The sequence below is a fragment of the Tachysurus vachellii genome, chromosome 11 (assembly GCF_030014155.1).
Source record: "Tachysurus vachellii isolate PV-2020 chromosome 11, HZAU_Pvac_v1, whole genome shotgun sequence".
Lineage (NCBI taxonomy): Eukaryota > Metazoa > Chordata > Actinopteri > Siluriformes > Bagridae > Tachysurus > Tachysurus vachellii.
The window spans coordinates 10572501-10589468 of NC_083470.1; the positions used below are offsets into that span (position 1 = coordinate 10572501).

The 16968-nt window shown below is 36.3% G+C and overlaps 2 protein-coding genes across 2 annotated transcripts in view; one reads left to right on the top strand and one right to left on the bottom strand.

Moving 5' to 3' along the window:
* Positions 1–6232, bottom strand: part of faf1 (Fas (TNFRSF6) associated factor 1) — a 69786-nt gene extending 63554 nt beyond the window's left edge. Inside the window, exons 1-2 of the mRNA XM_060881115.1 lie at positions 5858–6232; positions 4738–4806 (exon numbers count right to left, since the gene is read on the bottom strand). Of these exons, the coding sequence (XP_060737098.1) occupies positions 4738–4806; positions 5858–5914 (126 nt within the window). The 5' untranslated portion in view covers positions 5915–6232. The remainder of the gene's footprint in view (positions 1–4737; positions 4807–5857) is intronic.
* Positions 6233–10003: 3771 nt separating this feature from the next.
* On the top strand, positions 10004–14604 carry cdkn2c (cyclin-dependent kinase inhibitor 2C (p18, inhibits CDK4)). The gene is made up of 2 exons (XM_060881378.1): positions 10004–10555; positions 12553–14604. Exons 1-2 carry the CDS (start codon positions 10424–10426, stop codon positions 12925–12927), a joined length of 507 nt encoding a protein of 168 aa, XP_060737361.1. The 5' UTR covers positions 10004–10423; the 3' UTR covers positions 12928–14604.
* Positions 14605–16968: the final 2364 nt, after the last annotated feature.

A 16968-nucleotide genomic window follows, 5' to 3' on the forward strand; every position in this document is an offset into this window, starting at 1 on the left:
CTCCTCAGGGATGTGTCCTCTCCCCACTTCTATTCTCCCTCTACACTAATGCCTACACTTCAAGTGACCAAACTGTTAAACTCCTGAAATTTGCAGATGATACTTCGCTCATCTGTCTCATCCAAGATGGCGATGAGTCTGCATACCGGCAGGAGGTGAAGCGGCTGGTGCTATGGTGCAGTCAGAACAGTCTAGAGCTAAACACCCTCAAAACTGTGCAGATGATAGTGGACTTTAGGAAAGACCCCTCACAATATCCAACAGCCCCGTGTCATCTGTGGAGGCCTTTAAGTTTCTGGGCACTACCATTTCCCAAGACCTGAAATGGGAGTGCAACATAAACTCCATCATCAAAAAGGCCCAGCAGAGGATGTACTTTCTATGCCAATTAAGGAAATATGGCCTGCCACAGGAGCTGTTGATGCTGTTCTACACTGCAGTCAGACATGCAATCTGTCCTGTGCACATCCATCACCATCTGGTTTGGTGCAGCAACAAAACAAGACAGGAACAGACTGCAACACACGGTTAAAACAGCGGTAAAAATTACTGCCAGAAACCGGGCAGTGACCCTTCGCACCCTGGACACAACCTTTTTCAGCTCCTCCCTTCTGGCAGGTGCTACAGAACTTTGTTTACTAAAACTGCCAGACACAGGAACAGTTTCTTTCCCCAGGCCCCTTATCACCCTGATTAACAACTCACCATAATTATATTCCCTGCTTCATATCTATAAGTACTGCATTATCAGGACTGTCAGTCATCACATCATCTTTATATATATTACACACACTATTGCTGCTGTATATTGTACAAAAAGCATAATATTGCACAATTTTGTTATTTGCACTTCCCACACTTTATGTACATAACTGATCAGTCATATATTCTGTATTCATATTTAATACTCGTAATGTCTGTTGTATCACATCTGCATTGTCTTGTATAGTCTGTATTATCTTGTATAGTATAGTGTTATTTATGTATGTACTTTTGAGAGTCACAAACATCTGGAACCAAATTCCTTGTGTGTGTCAACACATAAACCGGATTCTGATTCTGACGATACTCAATTTGCTGTCATCATTGCCATTATGACAAATTCTACACACTACCTTTTATCATACTTGTTTCACTATAGAACATTATATATCGTCGCTGTCGGGCGGAATCCTCATATCTCCAAAACCATTACTTTTCAGGAAATTTAAAAAACGCCTTACCTTATCTGCAGTGCACAGGGTTAGTCCACGTTGGACTCAATGTTTTGAAGACATTTACCTCAGAAGATGTGTTGATTCGTTGCGACTCTTCTTGAGGAGAAATATGCCACGAAGCTCTCCCGCGGAGTGAGGAAGAGGTGGACAGTTGAAGTGTCCAATGGAGTTATGAGATTTGCGCTCAAGCTATTTTCAAGACTTTAGATTGGTTAATAACTTGTAAAAATAACAGACCCACTTGGGGACTGACCAATAGCATCGATATGTGAAAAAATATGAAATTGACCAAATTTGGACCTATGAGGTTTCCGCCCGACAGCGTCAATATGTATATATATAGTTATTGTATCCAGAAAAAGACTTAGAAAAACATTTCAGCTAAATGAACCAAGTATTCAAAAAGAGTGTAGCGGCGCTAATAAACATAAAGTTATCATTTTCTGCAGTTCAGCAACTCCGGTATTCTAAACTTGACCCACCTAGGCTTATTTAGCAAATCCTGTTTTGCAGCTTGTCCTATCACTTGGATTGATGCAAATGATATAGCTGAAAGCAGTCCATTGCACCCGAGACTAGGTTTATTAAAAGGGGAGAGTTTTCACAACGATTACTCACATATTATTCATTTTACAGACCCTCTATGGTTTTAAAAAGTTGTAAAATATGATTTCTATATTATTCTTAATGGATTAAATTGAAAATAGATGCATCTCAGAGTTCTAGATGTTAATCATAAGTGGTAACATCAAGCCACAAACTAACCACTAAGGGTTAAGTAATAAAATATATAGAAATTTTGGTTTAATACCCCTGGCATAAACCCAAAACCAATCCGTCCATTTTCTGTAGGACTTACCCTACACAGGGACTCAGGGCACAAGGTGGGGGACACCCTGGACAGGATGACAACCCATCACAGGGCACAATCGCACACACACATACAACACTTTAAACATGCCATTCAGCCTACAAAGCATGTTTGTGCACTGGGGCCAGAAACAGAAGGTGTGGCAAGATCGAGTCAAAAGTTGCACGAGGTTTGGTTACATTTAGTGGGATTCAATTTAAGCAAGTTAAAAAATATAATATAATCAATATAATCAGTAACAGAGACCTACTGAAGTGGCAGTACTGTTGTAATGTAATGTGTTCATGTTCATGTATCACTAGATCTTGGACAAATCCCAGTAAAAATATTATAGCAGCAGTAGGAATATGGGAGACATGATTTTTGGTAATTGTCTACCAGTTTGGTAATTTGGTATTTCAATTTGGTAATTGAGTACAGTATATGCCATCTGTTGATCTGCATAACATAGGGACCACCACAGGAGCGCTGCTGACCAGACTTTAATGACAGATAGACAGTTAACATGACTAGAAATAAATATACACTAATACACTAATCACGAAGCTGTGAAAATAAAACACGCAGAATAACAATAAATTAATAGGCCATGTGCGAGAATTTATGCCGTCAATTGAAAACGTGTTTTATGTACTGTAAGGAAAATAGGAAACATCTCAAAAGACTTTGCTGTGAACTCAATCGTCATTGTTTTCTGTACAGCAAAGACAGAGACATGTTACTGTGTGTTGCTGTAGAATGCCTGGATCAAAAGCTGTCTTTACTGAAAACTTTCTCACATGTGTATTTGAGGTTACAGCATCGTTATTCTATTTGCTTACGGTGTCTTCCGCGAGCTTTATTATGACATTGTAATATTGCTAGATTGATATTTTTGGTTGTAGTGTTTTTCAACCAAACAGTGACTAATGTCAATCCTGCTGTGACTCATTCAGGCGGCATATACAGTACTGTGACCTGTCGCTATCACTGCTGTGTAAAAAATAGCCCACGACTCGAATAATATCAACCCGGGGTTGGTACTATGGTGACACCCTGGGGTTTTTTTAGGAAGGGAATAAATTGTGCATAGCGGTGAATAGCAGTTTGTACACATGTGTGTGTCCGATTTGAAAGACATACAAAAAAATAAAAGTATTCCAAAAGTAGATGTGATGGTATAATATAACCAAATTGTTTAAGTCTGCTATTAAAACCTGCAGCTGTGTTTTTGAAACATCAACACATCACCAGTAGATGTCAAAAGACGTGCAAGAACTTTCTGCGCTCTGACTCACAATAGATCCAACACAGTGAACTAAACACTGAGGCTTTGTGTTGCTGTAGCCCTGTTCAAACCTGGTATTAACATCTTTCTCGAGAGTTCCAATCACAAGTGGACAGCAGTAGCGGTAGAAAATAAGTGAGAGTGAGAGTGAGTATCAAAAGCATGGGTTAAAGTCTGAGGTTTACAAGTTTCGAGTTCGATTACGAGTTCCGCTGATTTACTCTACATCAAAAAAATATCAGTCCCTCACTATGCAACTCTACTGAACCTGACAAGAGTGCACACAGCTAAAAACTCTAATATATTATTAAATATCAAATTACATGTTAATAATGTTACTGCATTTGTGTTTCTAAAATTTTCTTACCTAACAGCAGATTCAAGCTCATCTTTGGAGACTGATTTGTATTTTTTCTGATCATGTAATCCCTTTATGGCTTTTGTTAAGGGCCATAAGTATGTGGACACCTGACCATCACAACCCCCTGTGCTTGTTGAAATCTCTTTCCAGATTTAGTCCATGCTTTGCTATTATAATAAATTGGAAGGCTTTCTATTAGATTCTGGAGCCTAGCTGTGGGAAATTTTGGGCATTCTGCCAACAGAACATTACTGGCACTGATGTCAAGTGAGAAGGCCTGGGGTGCAGTCGGCATAGCAGTTCCTCCCAAAGTTCTTCAGTAGGGTTGAGATCAGGGCTCTGTACATGCCACTCGAACTTCTTCCACTGCCACATAATCAAACCATGTCTTCATAGAGCTGGCTTTGTACACAGGGGCATTGTCATGCTGGAACAGGTTTGGGCTTAGTGCCAATGAAAAAAAAAACGTAATGCTACAGCATACAAAGATAACCTACACAATTGTTTGTTTTCCAGTTTGTGACAACAGTTTGGGGAAAGACCCACAAATGGATGTGATGGTCAGGTGTGCACAAAGTTTTGGACTATAGTTTAACTATCTAACATTTCCTATAGCAGTGCTGCCCATCAGCTGAACATATACCACCAAACTCTATAAACATTAAAGCCTATCAAACCGTCTGAGCAAAATTATATTGAAAAGTGCCATCCAATCATTTGACTGTAATTTAATCAATAGAATTTAAGCAACACATCTAAGTTTTTTTATCAACCTGTTACGCATGTCAAAATCATGGCTTGGCAAAGAAAACTCAATGCTGCATGAAAACTGCAAACCTAGCAACACCTGCTCATAGCAGTATTTAGCATTCGCCACTTGTGATCCAATCACCCGGGGCCTGTGATCACACATTCTCTTTGCAGAAAACATGTGTCTCACTGAAATTATTCTGTATATTGAACTGGCCACAATGGAGGCATTAAATCCTAACGTATTACAGTTAGTGTTGTTGAAACTTACCACCAAGTCCCAATTGTTCAGCTCTAGGAGAGTGATTGCCTCGGCAATATTGTCGATCCCGGTGCATGCCTGAAAAAACAGCAAGCAGACATGACTTCCCAAAGTACAGCAGAGGTCTATAAGAGATATTATCACTCTTAGCACAGGTTCTAGCACATAATAATGATCTACATTTGAAAACCACAATACAACAGTAAGTTTATATGAGCAAGAACTTTATATGAGCAATGCTCAGTTATAACTGCTCATTTATATAGAACTGTGTATTAAAAAAGTTAGTTGAGACATGAAAACCTGAATCCTGCCTTTTTCATCCTTTACACGGTTGTTTTTATGTGGTCACGTGACCGGGTGTCGCATTTTCAATACACTGAAACCTTGTCCAAATCTAACAAACCTAGCCTTTTATTTCAGCCTCCCACACACACTAGATTTATAACTATTATTAAAGAACTATTATTCCAACCAGGCAGCGAACTCTTCTTAATTGTCCTGTTTATAAAACAGCTCTGTGGACGAGTAAAAACAGCTGTCTTATCATGAAGTAGTGTTTAGAGCTACGCTAGCTAAAATGTCCAGTCATAGCTACGGGGCTAGTTGTAGTTACGGCTTCTTCAATCATTTACCAGAAGCTCATGAGAGACTGAGTGAAAAACAAGTGCTACAGCTAATACTGTATTCTCCTTAAACGCTGCTGAACAATCTTTTCTGCAAAACCAGAACAACTCAGCAGCGTCAGTAGGTTCGCCGGTTGCTGTCAAAGACCAACAATGAAACAGTTAGCCATCAGCGCTAAGTACAGAGCTTTTAGCCAATCAATACTCTTAAGTATTATTACTCTGACAGTCCGAATTAGCCTCTGGTTTGTCGTGTGTGGTGTTAAAGATATCTCATAGTTGTATGAATGCTAAAAAAGCCCATAGACGGTATGTCAAAGGCGTTAGCTTGATAGCTGCTAACAAATGAACTGTCAGTGACATCGCAGCTATAGCTAGCTGTCTATCTGGTCTCGTCACACCACTGTTTCTATAGTTACTGCGCGTGGAACGTTTAATAAACCTCTTGCTTCAAGTCAGGCACGAAGTTTAGTGAAGGTTTTCGATCAGGAGAGAAAACCTACCTGAAAGTCAGCCAGAATCATCTCTCTGTCCATGTTGCTACCGCTGTCGGAGGCCATTGCAGTGACTGGCTAACGCTAGCTAGCTGTTGTTTAGTGCCGCTACAGCTGTGCTCAGCTCTGCTCCCTCTCTTCGGTCCCTTAAACGCTCTGACACGCAAAGGATAATACAGGGACTACAAACAACGTCGGCTTTAAATATTGAACCACATATGAATTCAGTACAACAGAGAACCCAGGAGCAAAACCAGCACTTCAGGCCCCACTTCCTAATCTGTAGTTTTTTAAAAGATTTTCTATTAGTCACTTTTTTTTTATCCGAAGCAACGGGAAACAACATACGGCAGTCGCGAAGAGCTGTCGTAAAACGAACCGAGGCCCAAAGGCAGAGCTGTCCGAATAATCGAGATCACATAAGAATGCTGACGGTCCTCAGTTCTTAAACTAATGATTCCTATTTCGTGCATATCCTCATAACAAGGTGCTCACGTCGGTATATGTCCATTTATAACATGCATATTTGCTTTCTGTACCTGCATTTTTTAAGACAGGTCAATCACTTTTATTAAAGTAGGCCTTAACCTGTCTATTAGACACTGACTACAGGGAAAAATACATTTTATGGGATTACTTTAGTAATTAAGTATTTTATACATAGCCTGCTATTCAGTGTATGGACTCCACTGTAGGTTAAGACTACAATGGTCAAGTCCCATATACCTATATAATAATACAGCTAGAATGATCACCCTTTAATCATGACCATATCATTTTATAGCATCTAATACAAATGGTTATTAAATTTAAACTTGATAGTAGCTATCAAATATAATATTATTGTGCATTATCTTGAATGTGTGTATTACATTTTTAACTACAGTACTATCATGTTAGTAAATATTTAACAAGAACTGTAGAGTGATTTTACAGCATTACATTGGTAACTAAATGTATTGCTTATATACCAGTGATACTAATATAGGGTTGTTCTGCTGCACTAAGCTTATTGTGTTCAATACTTATTTAACCATGATACTATAAATGCTTTTCTACAGTGCAATATACATATTACTTTTATTGATGAGTATGTAATTAAGGCAACTATGCTTATTTTTCTATGATGCATTTTATATATGGTGTATAGTGTATTGTTTACGATGTGTAGCGGTTCATTACACGTTTATGTTATTACAAAAATGACATTTTATATGTTACTGTAAAACAACCCGTATGTTACTACAGCGCATTACGATAACTACATTCAGCTACATATATAACCATGATAGATATTACAGTACATTTATTTATAAATCTATGTTTATTATTTATTTGATCATGATTATTATGTTTACTACAGTGCAACATACAATGTACTATCATGTTCAAATATGTAATAAATGCAGCTACCATAAATTTATTATACATTGAAACATAGAATTGCAATAGTTTTACTGGTGCATAATGTTTTATATATATATATATATATATATATATATATATATATATATATATATATATATATATATATATAAAATGCTTGTAATTACCATGGATATATATATATATATATATATATATATATATATATATATATATATATATATATATATATATATATATCCATGGTAATTACAAGCATTTACTACAGCATGTACAGTGTAATGTACAATATATCACCACGTTCAAACAGTCTGTGTAATCAATGGAACTACTGTACATTTATTATATATTTAAATATAATATTGTGTTTTTGTATGGGACACTATGGGAACTTTGTTCATCACACATTTGACTACGATACTACAATTCAATAGTTCTGGCATAAAGTGGTACACTACTTTTTATATGTTAAAATACACTGCAATAGCTTTAGCCTGGTGTAGTATGGTAGTCTGTCTAATACATATAAAATAAAGATGTAAATATGTAGTATGGTAGTCTGTCTAATACATATAAAATAAAGATGTAAATATGTAGTATGGTAGTCTGTCTAATACATATAAAATAAAGATGTAAATATGTAGTATGGTAGTCTGTCTAATACATATAAAATAAAGATGTAAATATGTAGTATGGTAGTCTATCTAATACATATAAAATAAAGATGTAAATATGTAGTATGGTAGTCTATCTAATACATATAAAATAAATATGTAAATATGTAGTATGGTAGTCTGTCTAATACATATTTAAGTACACTACGGTAGTTTTACTCTGATGTAGTATGGTACTCTGCTAATTAAAAATATGAATATATATTTTAAATATTTGTTTTACTGTGGTACACAATTACACATTTAAATATATTACAATATTATTATTTTGCAGTGTTGGTTTAAGGGCCTGGGTTGTGATCGGAAGGTCAGGGTTTAAGCCCCAGAGCTGCCAAGCTGCCACTGTTGGGCAATTAAGCAAGGCCCTTAACCCTCCCTGCTCCTGAGTGGGAATATGTGAAGAAAAGAATTCCACTGTGCTGCAATGTATATGTGGCCATAATAAAGGCTTCTATGCCACAATTTCATTTTATTTAACTTTCATTTTGGTGTGTTTTTTTTTTACCCAGTTTATTGCACATTAAGTTTAGAACAGTAGTAGCTTTACTTTGGTGTTGTATGGTCGTTTGTCTATCACATATTTAAACTACAGTCGTTTTTCTCAGATGAAGTACAGCACTCTGCTTATTATATATATATATACACTTACTGTAAATATACTAGAAATGTTTTACTTAGTTACACCATAGTACTTTGCCTAATACATTACACATTTAAGTATTCTGCAAGTGTGTTACGCTGGTGTATGTAGTATGATTCTCTGCTTATAGATTAGATATTTAACTATGATTCTACAATATAGTAGCTTGGGGATATATTGGTACACTGATTATTAAATATACAATAGTTTTACTTTGGTGCCCTCTGATACTCTGTTTATTAAGTATTTTAATTATACTACTTTACTTTTAGTCTAATGGAACATTGTACACCGCTTATTGTGTATAGAAAAATAGCGCATTAGCTTTAGTCTGCTGTAGCTTGTGTACTCCTAAGGCTAGGTATATTTACCCAGAACACCGCTGTATCAAAAGCAGCTCATTTTGCGCGTCACACTGGATGAATGATTTGCTGCGTAAATGAGCTTCGTGTGAATTGATGTTCGATACTTTCTTCTCTTCGTAAGGCTTTGAAAGGCAGCAGTAAAGTGCATCTCAACGTCTCCTTGATGTTAACACAGTACTGAGTCCCGCCTTTCCCTGCGTCTGTTAGTCAAACTGGGCGGAAGTTTCAGTCCTTTATTTCAAAAATTGAGTGATGTCAAACAACAAGAGCGCATTCTCTCTCTCTCTCTCTCACACACACACACACACTCTGTGTCTATGTCTCTCTCTCTGTCTCTCTCCAACGTCAACTGCGTACAAAAACAGCTTGTCGACAAGAAGATGTTCCGTCGCCACGCCGATTCCATGTAGGTTATATGATGCTTCTGCTCCTTCAGGTGGTCGCGATACATACAGTGTGCCAGTATCGCGTATTCTCCGGAATACTAACGCAGTGCGACCTAGCGAGCATTGCGTCCTCACAGCATGAGAAGGTGTTGCAGTGACACAGGACTGTTTTCCCTCAGACCAAAGCTCGTTATCTGTGTAATTTATAGACTTGAGAGAGCTTACCTGCTCGAACGTATCGGTGAAAACTCAAGTCTAAACCTAAGCGCTGTTTAAACCACAACTCAACCGACTGCGGCTCAGTTTGAAATGGGCGGGAAGCTGTAAGAGCTCCCAGCGCTTGTCTCTTCTGACAGTCATTGGACGGCTGCAGCACGGCGCCGCTCGTTGCCTCATTTGTTCTTTCATCCGATTTCAGTCGTGCGATTGGAGGCATCGAGGGGCTCCTTTGAACTCTAGATGACAGCAACTGGATGGCAGTTTTTGTAATAGCGTGCACCTGCATATCAGGACTATTCGAAGTGTATTTGTGACTTGCAGATCAGCTTTAGATTTCTCAGCACTTCATGTAGGGGCGCCAATTTTTTCATCCGCAGCTGCGTCATGACATTTGGGTTTCATCTGAACTGATTTTTCTTCTAAAGGCTTTCCAGTATTTTTACATTTTTTTTTTTTTTTTTTTTTTTTTTTTTTTTTTTTCAAGTGGATGCAAGACCAGCACGACTGTACTAACAAGAGCCAGGCTGCTGGCTGTGTACACGCGCGAAGCAAAGACAAGGACGCAGGACAAATCGTCATTCTGAATTTGGCTCGTGCGTAAAAACAACACATTTTCGGCCGGTGGTAACTAAAAGCCTCCTCCTTGGATAGAGATGGCGTGATATCCCTGTTTTTTCCGCGCTGAGAGCGATCTCTACAGTGGGACGATATTAAGACTGAGGTGGGCGGACCTTGGCATAGGACCATTTTTTGTAGGGGGGCTGGAAGAAGAGGCTATTTACTACAGATCCGTGCTGATTTGCGTTACAACTAAGATTGGGCTTAAAAAAAAGCAACATCACAAAGTTCAAATTGAATCGGTTACCATTTATTTTCCTTCACACGCTCAACATCTTGTGAAGATCATGGCCGAAGCCCCAGATGTAAACAGGTTGTCTACTGCTGCTGCAAGAGGAGACTTGAGAGAGACTGAGCAGATTCTGGAGAGCAACATGAGCGTGAATGCGAAGAACATATTCGGCAGGACACCACTGCAGGTTGGAGAACATCACAAACTACTTCCACTTAGGTTTCATCATGCTTTTCTTTCTTCCTTTTTTATTTGATCTAGGCTGTCAAACCCTTAGTATCCTGTTAAAGTTTATTTAAGCATCAGTCTATATTCGCTCGAAGCTCCACAATTTTAACTAAATAAACAGCCATCTGCTAGAATGCTTTTGTTATAACCATATATTTGAAACTAAATTTTACTATATAGGCTAATGGAATGCATATTTTTGTGTATATGTATATTTTGGATTTTTTTAGATTGCTACATTATTTGGCTATTGCTTTTTTTATGACCAGATATTTACTTGTCACGTTTTATTGCAAAACACTAGTAAATATAACATATAGGCTAATGGAATGCATATTTTTGAGAATAGGTTTGTTTTTGATTTTTGAGAACTTTTTTAAGCTGCCACTACACTGTAGAATTATTAGTGCATGTCTTAGATACATCCCCAAATATTAAAAAAAAAAATAATAATACATTTTAGCTGTAATTATATGAATATAAAATATCCAAATCTGTGATTTAGATATAATTATTGTTATTTATCTATTTATTTATTTATTTTGCTTAGTTTGATTGGGGCCTAGATAAAAATGGTGTAGAAGAGCCTCTCAATAATCTCTTTCAACACCACAGTCCTTAATATTATGATTTTATTATATATAACAAATATATATTGTTTGACATATATATTGTGTGTATATATATATATATATATATATATATATATATATATATATATATATATATATATATATAATATCTATACACATTTATAATATGTTTTTTGTAAAAGGTAGTATAGTATAGGATCATTTTCATGTATTAGTATCAATTTAATGAAAGGTCGCATGTGCCCCATATCTTATAGTGTGTTGACAAGCGCTGGTCAATATGAAGTGCAGTGCTTACTCATATACTGTATTTACACAAAATTGTTTCAGCTTCAAAATTACTAGAGCCACATATGTTTAGGGGAATCCCGCATGTCGTGCCTACGAATATGCAGCTTAGTTAGGCTAAGCTAACATTGCTAACAGCTTGTATGGTCTATGGCTAATAGTTTACTTCAGATTTATTAGTTGTTTATTCACTGGTTAGGTTATATAGTTTGTTCTTAATATTTCTCAAGCAATAAGCAATTTTTTCTGAGGATATTTCTGAGCACTCAGGAAAACAAGCCCAGCTTTCTTAAAGCACAAATGAGAATCTTTTTTTGCAGCTTTTCAAAAACCAATTTTTATTATTGCAATGTATTAGTGTTTTTAAGAGAAAGTTAGCAAAGCTTTTGATTTTAATTTTGCTGGAAAAACCCTAGAAACTGTACAAGCCAATACAGTTAATAATGTTGAGATAGGCCTAGCAGAATATATACAGAAAGGCCTACAAATTTTAAGAAGTGCCCTTTTTTGTCCTTTTAAACAAGTCAGGACCATGAGATTTTAAGAATGGACTTTAAAAGCAGAATTACTTATTTCCTGATGAAGTAGGTTGCAAACTACATGTAATGGTCACAGGCTGTTATGTTATATTTACAAATACAAACTTATGGTTACTTAAAAAAAAGCGTTTAGATTCATTTTCGTTTTGATAAGTGACAACAACATTTGCATATTGAGATTTTTTTAACCAGCATGTTTTTTTTTACAAATTAAAAAAAAACACCTGCAAAAATAGATAATTTTTGATGTAAAAATGTCGGTAATATGCTTAAACTCATTCTTGGAAAAATGCCATTGGGTTTGTAACTTATTTTAACATTAGTGCGTGTATGTGCATGAGGTGTAACTCTAAAGTATTATTGTGAAAGCTAATAAAAGTACTCTAGATGGGAACCGCCCCAGTCAAAAGAAACATACAGTTTAGAAGGTTTAACCTGATAATGTAGTGTACTTAGGCCTAATTTCGTTTTTGTTGGTTTTACTGCAGTTTGTCTTAAGCGTGACGATGTTGTACTAGATTTTTCTTTTTTTACAGGTGGTGAAACTTGGCTGTCCTTCTGTAGCGGAAGCCCTGCTACGCGCGGGCGCTGATCCAAACGTGCGCGACCCGTGCGGGGGACTGACGGTAACGCACGACGCGGCGCGCGACGGCCACACGGACACGCTTCAGGTGCTGTTGCGGTATGGAGCATGTGTCAATCTCCAAGACGACGCTGGTAATCTGCCGTTGCATCTGTCGGCTCGCGAGGGACATCAGAGCGCAGTGGAGATCCTGATGCCGCTTACCGAACACCCGTTTCTGCCCAACCATGCGGGTTTTACGCCCCTGGAGCTTGCAACACACCACCATCGAGACAATACGGCACGCTGGCTAGAGAACTACCTGTTTGTGCCATCACAATCAGATTAGGCAGAGGGCCGCCTGCTTTGTGTTGTTACAGAGGTAGTATAGAGATATATGCTGAATGCGCCTTTTGGTAGTATTAGAAAATATTCAGCTAACTACCTCCTTTTGAAATTGTGAAATTAAGAAAATGAAGTTGCAAGAAAAGAGTCTGAACGAAGGCCATTTTCAAGCACACAAAAGGCCAAACGTTTTTACAGGCCTAGGCTGCTTTCTATTAGTTTCCTGTTAAATACAATAATCTTTCATCAAAGTGTTAAAAAGTTAAATTGTTTCGATTTTAAGGGACATTCAGATTAATACATTTTTAATTTCAGGTTAACATTTATGTCTAAAATCGCTTCCAAACCCTCCCAGAACTAAAGGTAAACTGTAATGGAACTAATGATCAAATGGTACTTTTCCTTGTTGGAGGTTGGTACCATCAAAGCTACACGTTTTGTACCGAAATTATGTATATTTATATTCCGATAAGTTCTTGCAATGTACATTTTACTTAGCTTTTAAAATAAATGTACACTTTCGGCATTTAGCAGAAGCCCTTATGGTTCACCAGGTCAAGAAGAAGAATATTATCAGAATTCTCATGGGAGGTAATATAACAACACTAAAATATAATATAATATAATATAATATAATATAATATAATATAATATAATATAATATAATATAATATAATATAATATAATAGTAAAATAAAGTAGTAATAATTAATTCATGAATTTAATATGTATCTTTGAACCTGGAACCTGAATACAATCTTTGAAATTTTTTAAGGGAAATAAAAAATGGGCCTTTCTTTATATGCAAAGGTGTAAATATTTTGGATATCAACCAAATCCCCGAGGAAAAGTACCCCTTTCTTTCTGAGCGTATAGTTCTAGAGCAGTAAAGACCCATTAATTATGCATCCTAAATCATTTAAAGTCATTTTGGTAATTAATAAAAAGGTAATAAACAAGTCCACTTGACGGTACCACTTTACATCCAGTGTATCTGATGACCTGAAATATCATCATGTATAAAAGATAACTCAATCCTGCTTCGAGATATTTCTCTTCCCTATTTTACTAAAAATAATTGCACTAAAGGTCTCTGAAGGCCAGAAGCATTTCTAATTTGCTTTGTACTTTTTTATTTACTTCCGTTTGCAAATAAATTGCACTTTTGCTTGCATTTTGATATTTGTAAAACTATAACTGTGAACGAATGTGTTTTTGTTGTAAACAAGTCGTATTTTTTCAAAATAAACCAAAGACCAGGATACACAATTTCCAAAAAGGACAAATCTGACTTCTTGCCTTTAGACTCACACTATTTCTATACAATATCACTTTGTTTTATTTAACTGAGCTGATTTCCAACATAATACTATGTCACAATGCAATAGATTAAATTAGACGAAGCATACTTGAACGTTACTAATGGTTGTATCTTTTAATTATATGAAGAAATACAATGCTTGTTTCTAAATGTGTGTTGTTTTGATTATTTATATCAGTTTAATCAAAATTCATCTGTGGTGATGATTGAGTACATGTTCTGTGTGCTATACTTTAGATGGATTTAACCTTGATAATCTTAGATCATAAGTAATATCCATGTTAAATGATCCAGCCAGTAATGTTCAGTTTTTATTATAACATCTTGTGTCCTGTTACCTGTATGACTGAAATCCTTTGTTTCCAGCTGTTTTGTTTTGAATGTACAATGAATCAGATTACATATCTATAGACGAGGTATCACGGTTTTATTTTTACACATCAAGTGCAAATGATTTTGTCTTTGCTTACTTGAAACGAAAACAGCTCTGAATGAGTTTGTGTGGTGTTTATTTCATGAATGGAAACTCTAAAGGCATCAGAAAGATTCATCTGTTTTCATCCTGCAGCTGTATGTTAACTCCCTTAATTTATCTGAAATCTTTATTTTACGTGCATCAATAACCTGACTTGTTTTTATATTTAAGGCTGTGCATTTACATTTTACAGATTAAAAGCAAGAAGAAAAAACGGAGTGATTACAAAAACAAAAAAAATCCCCGACAGCTTTGTGTGAGGAAGTAAAACAAAAGCAGACTCCCGTTAGATCGGACTGAGGAAATAGCCTTGTAGCATTAGTCTATATATGCTGTTCTGTGCCAAGACGTTTCTGGTGCGGAGAAAAAATTCCATCCGTGTTATTCTGGGATATTGATCCAATTCATACAGAGAGTACAACGAATTTCGGTGTTTTTTGTTTGAGAAAGTAAAGATGACACTGAAGGTGCTGCGCTTCCTGGTTGCGCGGCTCACGTGCTCCATCCCTTATAAACATGCACAATACTAAAATACACAATACACAATATAAAGCCTATTATTAAATATTTATCTCGATAGTATTGCTATATTAAAGAAACCATTCGAAGCCTGGGATATCTAAATATCCTATGATAACCTAAGATGTTTGCAGCCCACAATAAAACCCCAGACATGGTTCCTTTAATAAACAGCTTTAGTTTCATGACTCTTCTGTAGGCAGAAACACCTGCGAGTGATGTGAAATGGTTTGTCGACTCTTTTTCTGTCATTTGGCTATATCACAATCATAAATCTTTCATAAACAGGCATGGTAAGTACATTACTTGAACAGTTTTAGGTTGATGATATCCTGAATCTGTAACCTAGTGATCCAGTGTTAATGTATTCATTGATAGAGACTCAAAAGCACTGGATAAGGGCGTAGGCCAAATGCCAAAAACTTCATATGCTTCATATATTTTACACTTTTCTTTCCTTTAATATGTTCACAGCTCAGTCATCTCAAGCTTACTTTTCATAATTGTGAAAGTTTATATGGTTTATTTGACATTCATCAGATTACTAAGGCATTACACACATACAAGACACAAATGCACTCTATCCAGTTGTAGAGACCTACCTGTAGTAATTGGTCACTTTTATTTTGGGATCAAATTTTAGAGCAGCACCCTGAAATGTATAGCTTTTAGTATGTCTTTTTAAAAGAAAGGGCATCTAGAGTGTCTTTACATCTGCACTCTATGTAATTACAGTCTAATTATGTGCCTTAAATTTTTTTTTTTAACATTACACTATGCATCTATTGGGGTGTTCTTTGTGCTGTTGCCAAATAATATCCCTAAATTTCCCAAACGTGTAAACAAAACCGAAACACAGATGTGGCTGCCATTATAGATTAGTTTTTCCATTTTTGTCCTTTTCTTTAACAAAGTGTAGACTTGGGGGCTTTAATGTTTCTTTGAAATAATCTTTCTTCTACTCTAATCATTTACCTAAACGCATTTCCTGTGTCAACCTTCACATTTATTCATGTGGGTCACTTTTTTTTTTTAAATTCTGCTTTGTTTTGTTTCTTCATACAGCATGGAAAATGTTGCCTTAGACTTTACAATTAAATAAACTAGTCCAAATTCCTATTAGGCTCTATTGTTGCAGCAATGCTTTCACTGTTATTTTGCTGGATTTGCACTGGTTGTGCATAGAAGATGGTGTACTTTTAGATATTTCTGCATAATTGCTCAACTATGTTGTTATGCCTTGTCTAATATTTACTCCATTTCAAAATCTTTACTCAAAATTCAAGTTTTAGGAAAATCACGAAGGGGCCGGTTAAAAAAAAGATTAGTTTTATATAAAATACAGCTTACAGTAAGACAGTTAAAATGATTTAAGAACCTTAGAAGTCTTTTCGTTAATACTTTACCTTTTAAGGCCTACGATTTATGACTTCCCCCAAATGTAACAGATATGCAGTCATTTGAAAGCCTTCTTTGTTTCGGAGTATGTGATATGCCACTCAAGTACCCATGAGGTGGTGAAGCATTGCACAATTGACATAGTTATTATTCTCTAAGGACTGCAGAGACCACACATGTGCCTGCTTCTCCCAAGTTATGAGGGGAGTAGATTGTGGTCACATGATTGACAGGACACCAAGTACTTCAAGTACCATGCTTCCTCTCTTACATACAGGCATCTGTGCAACAACGAGAGAAGCTTATGGTAGCATTGTCAACATTGATCTATC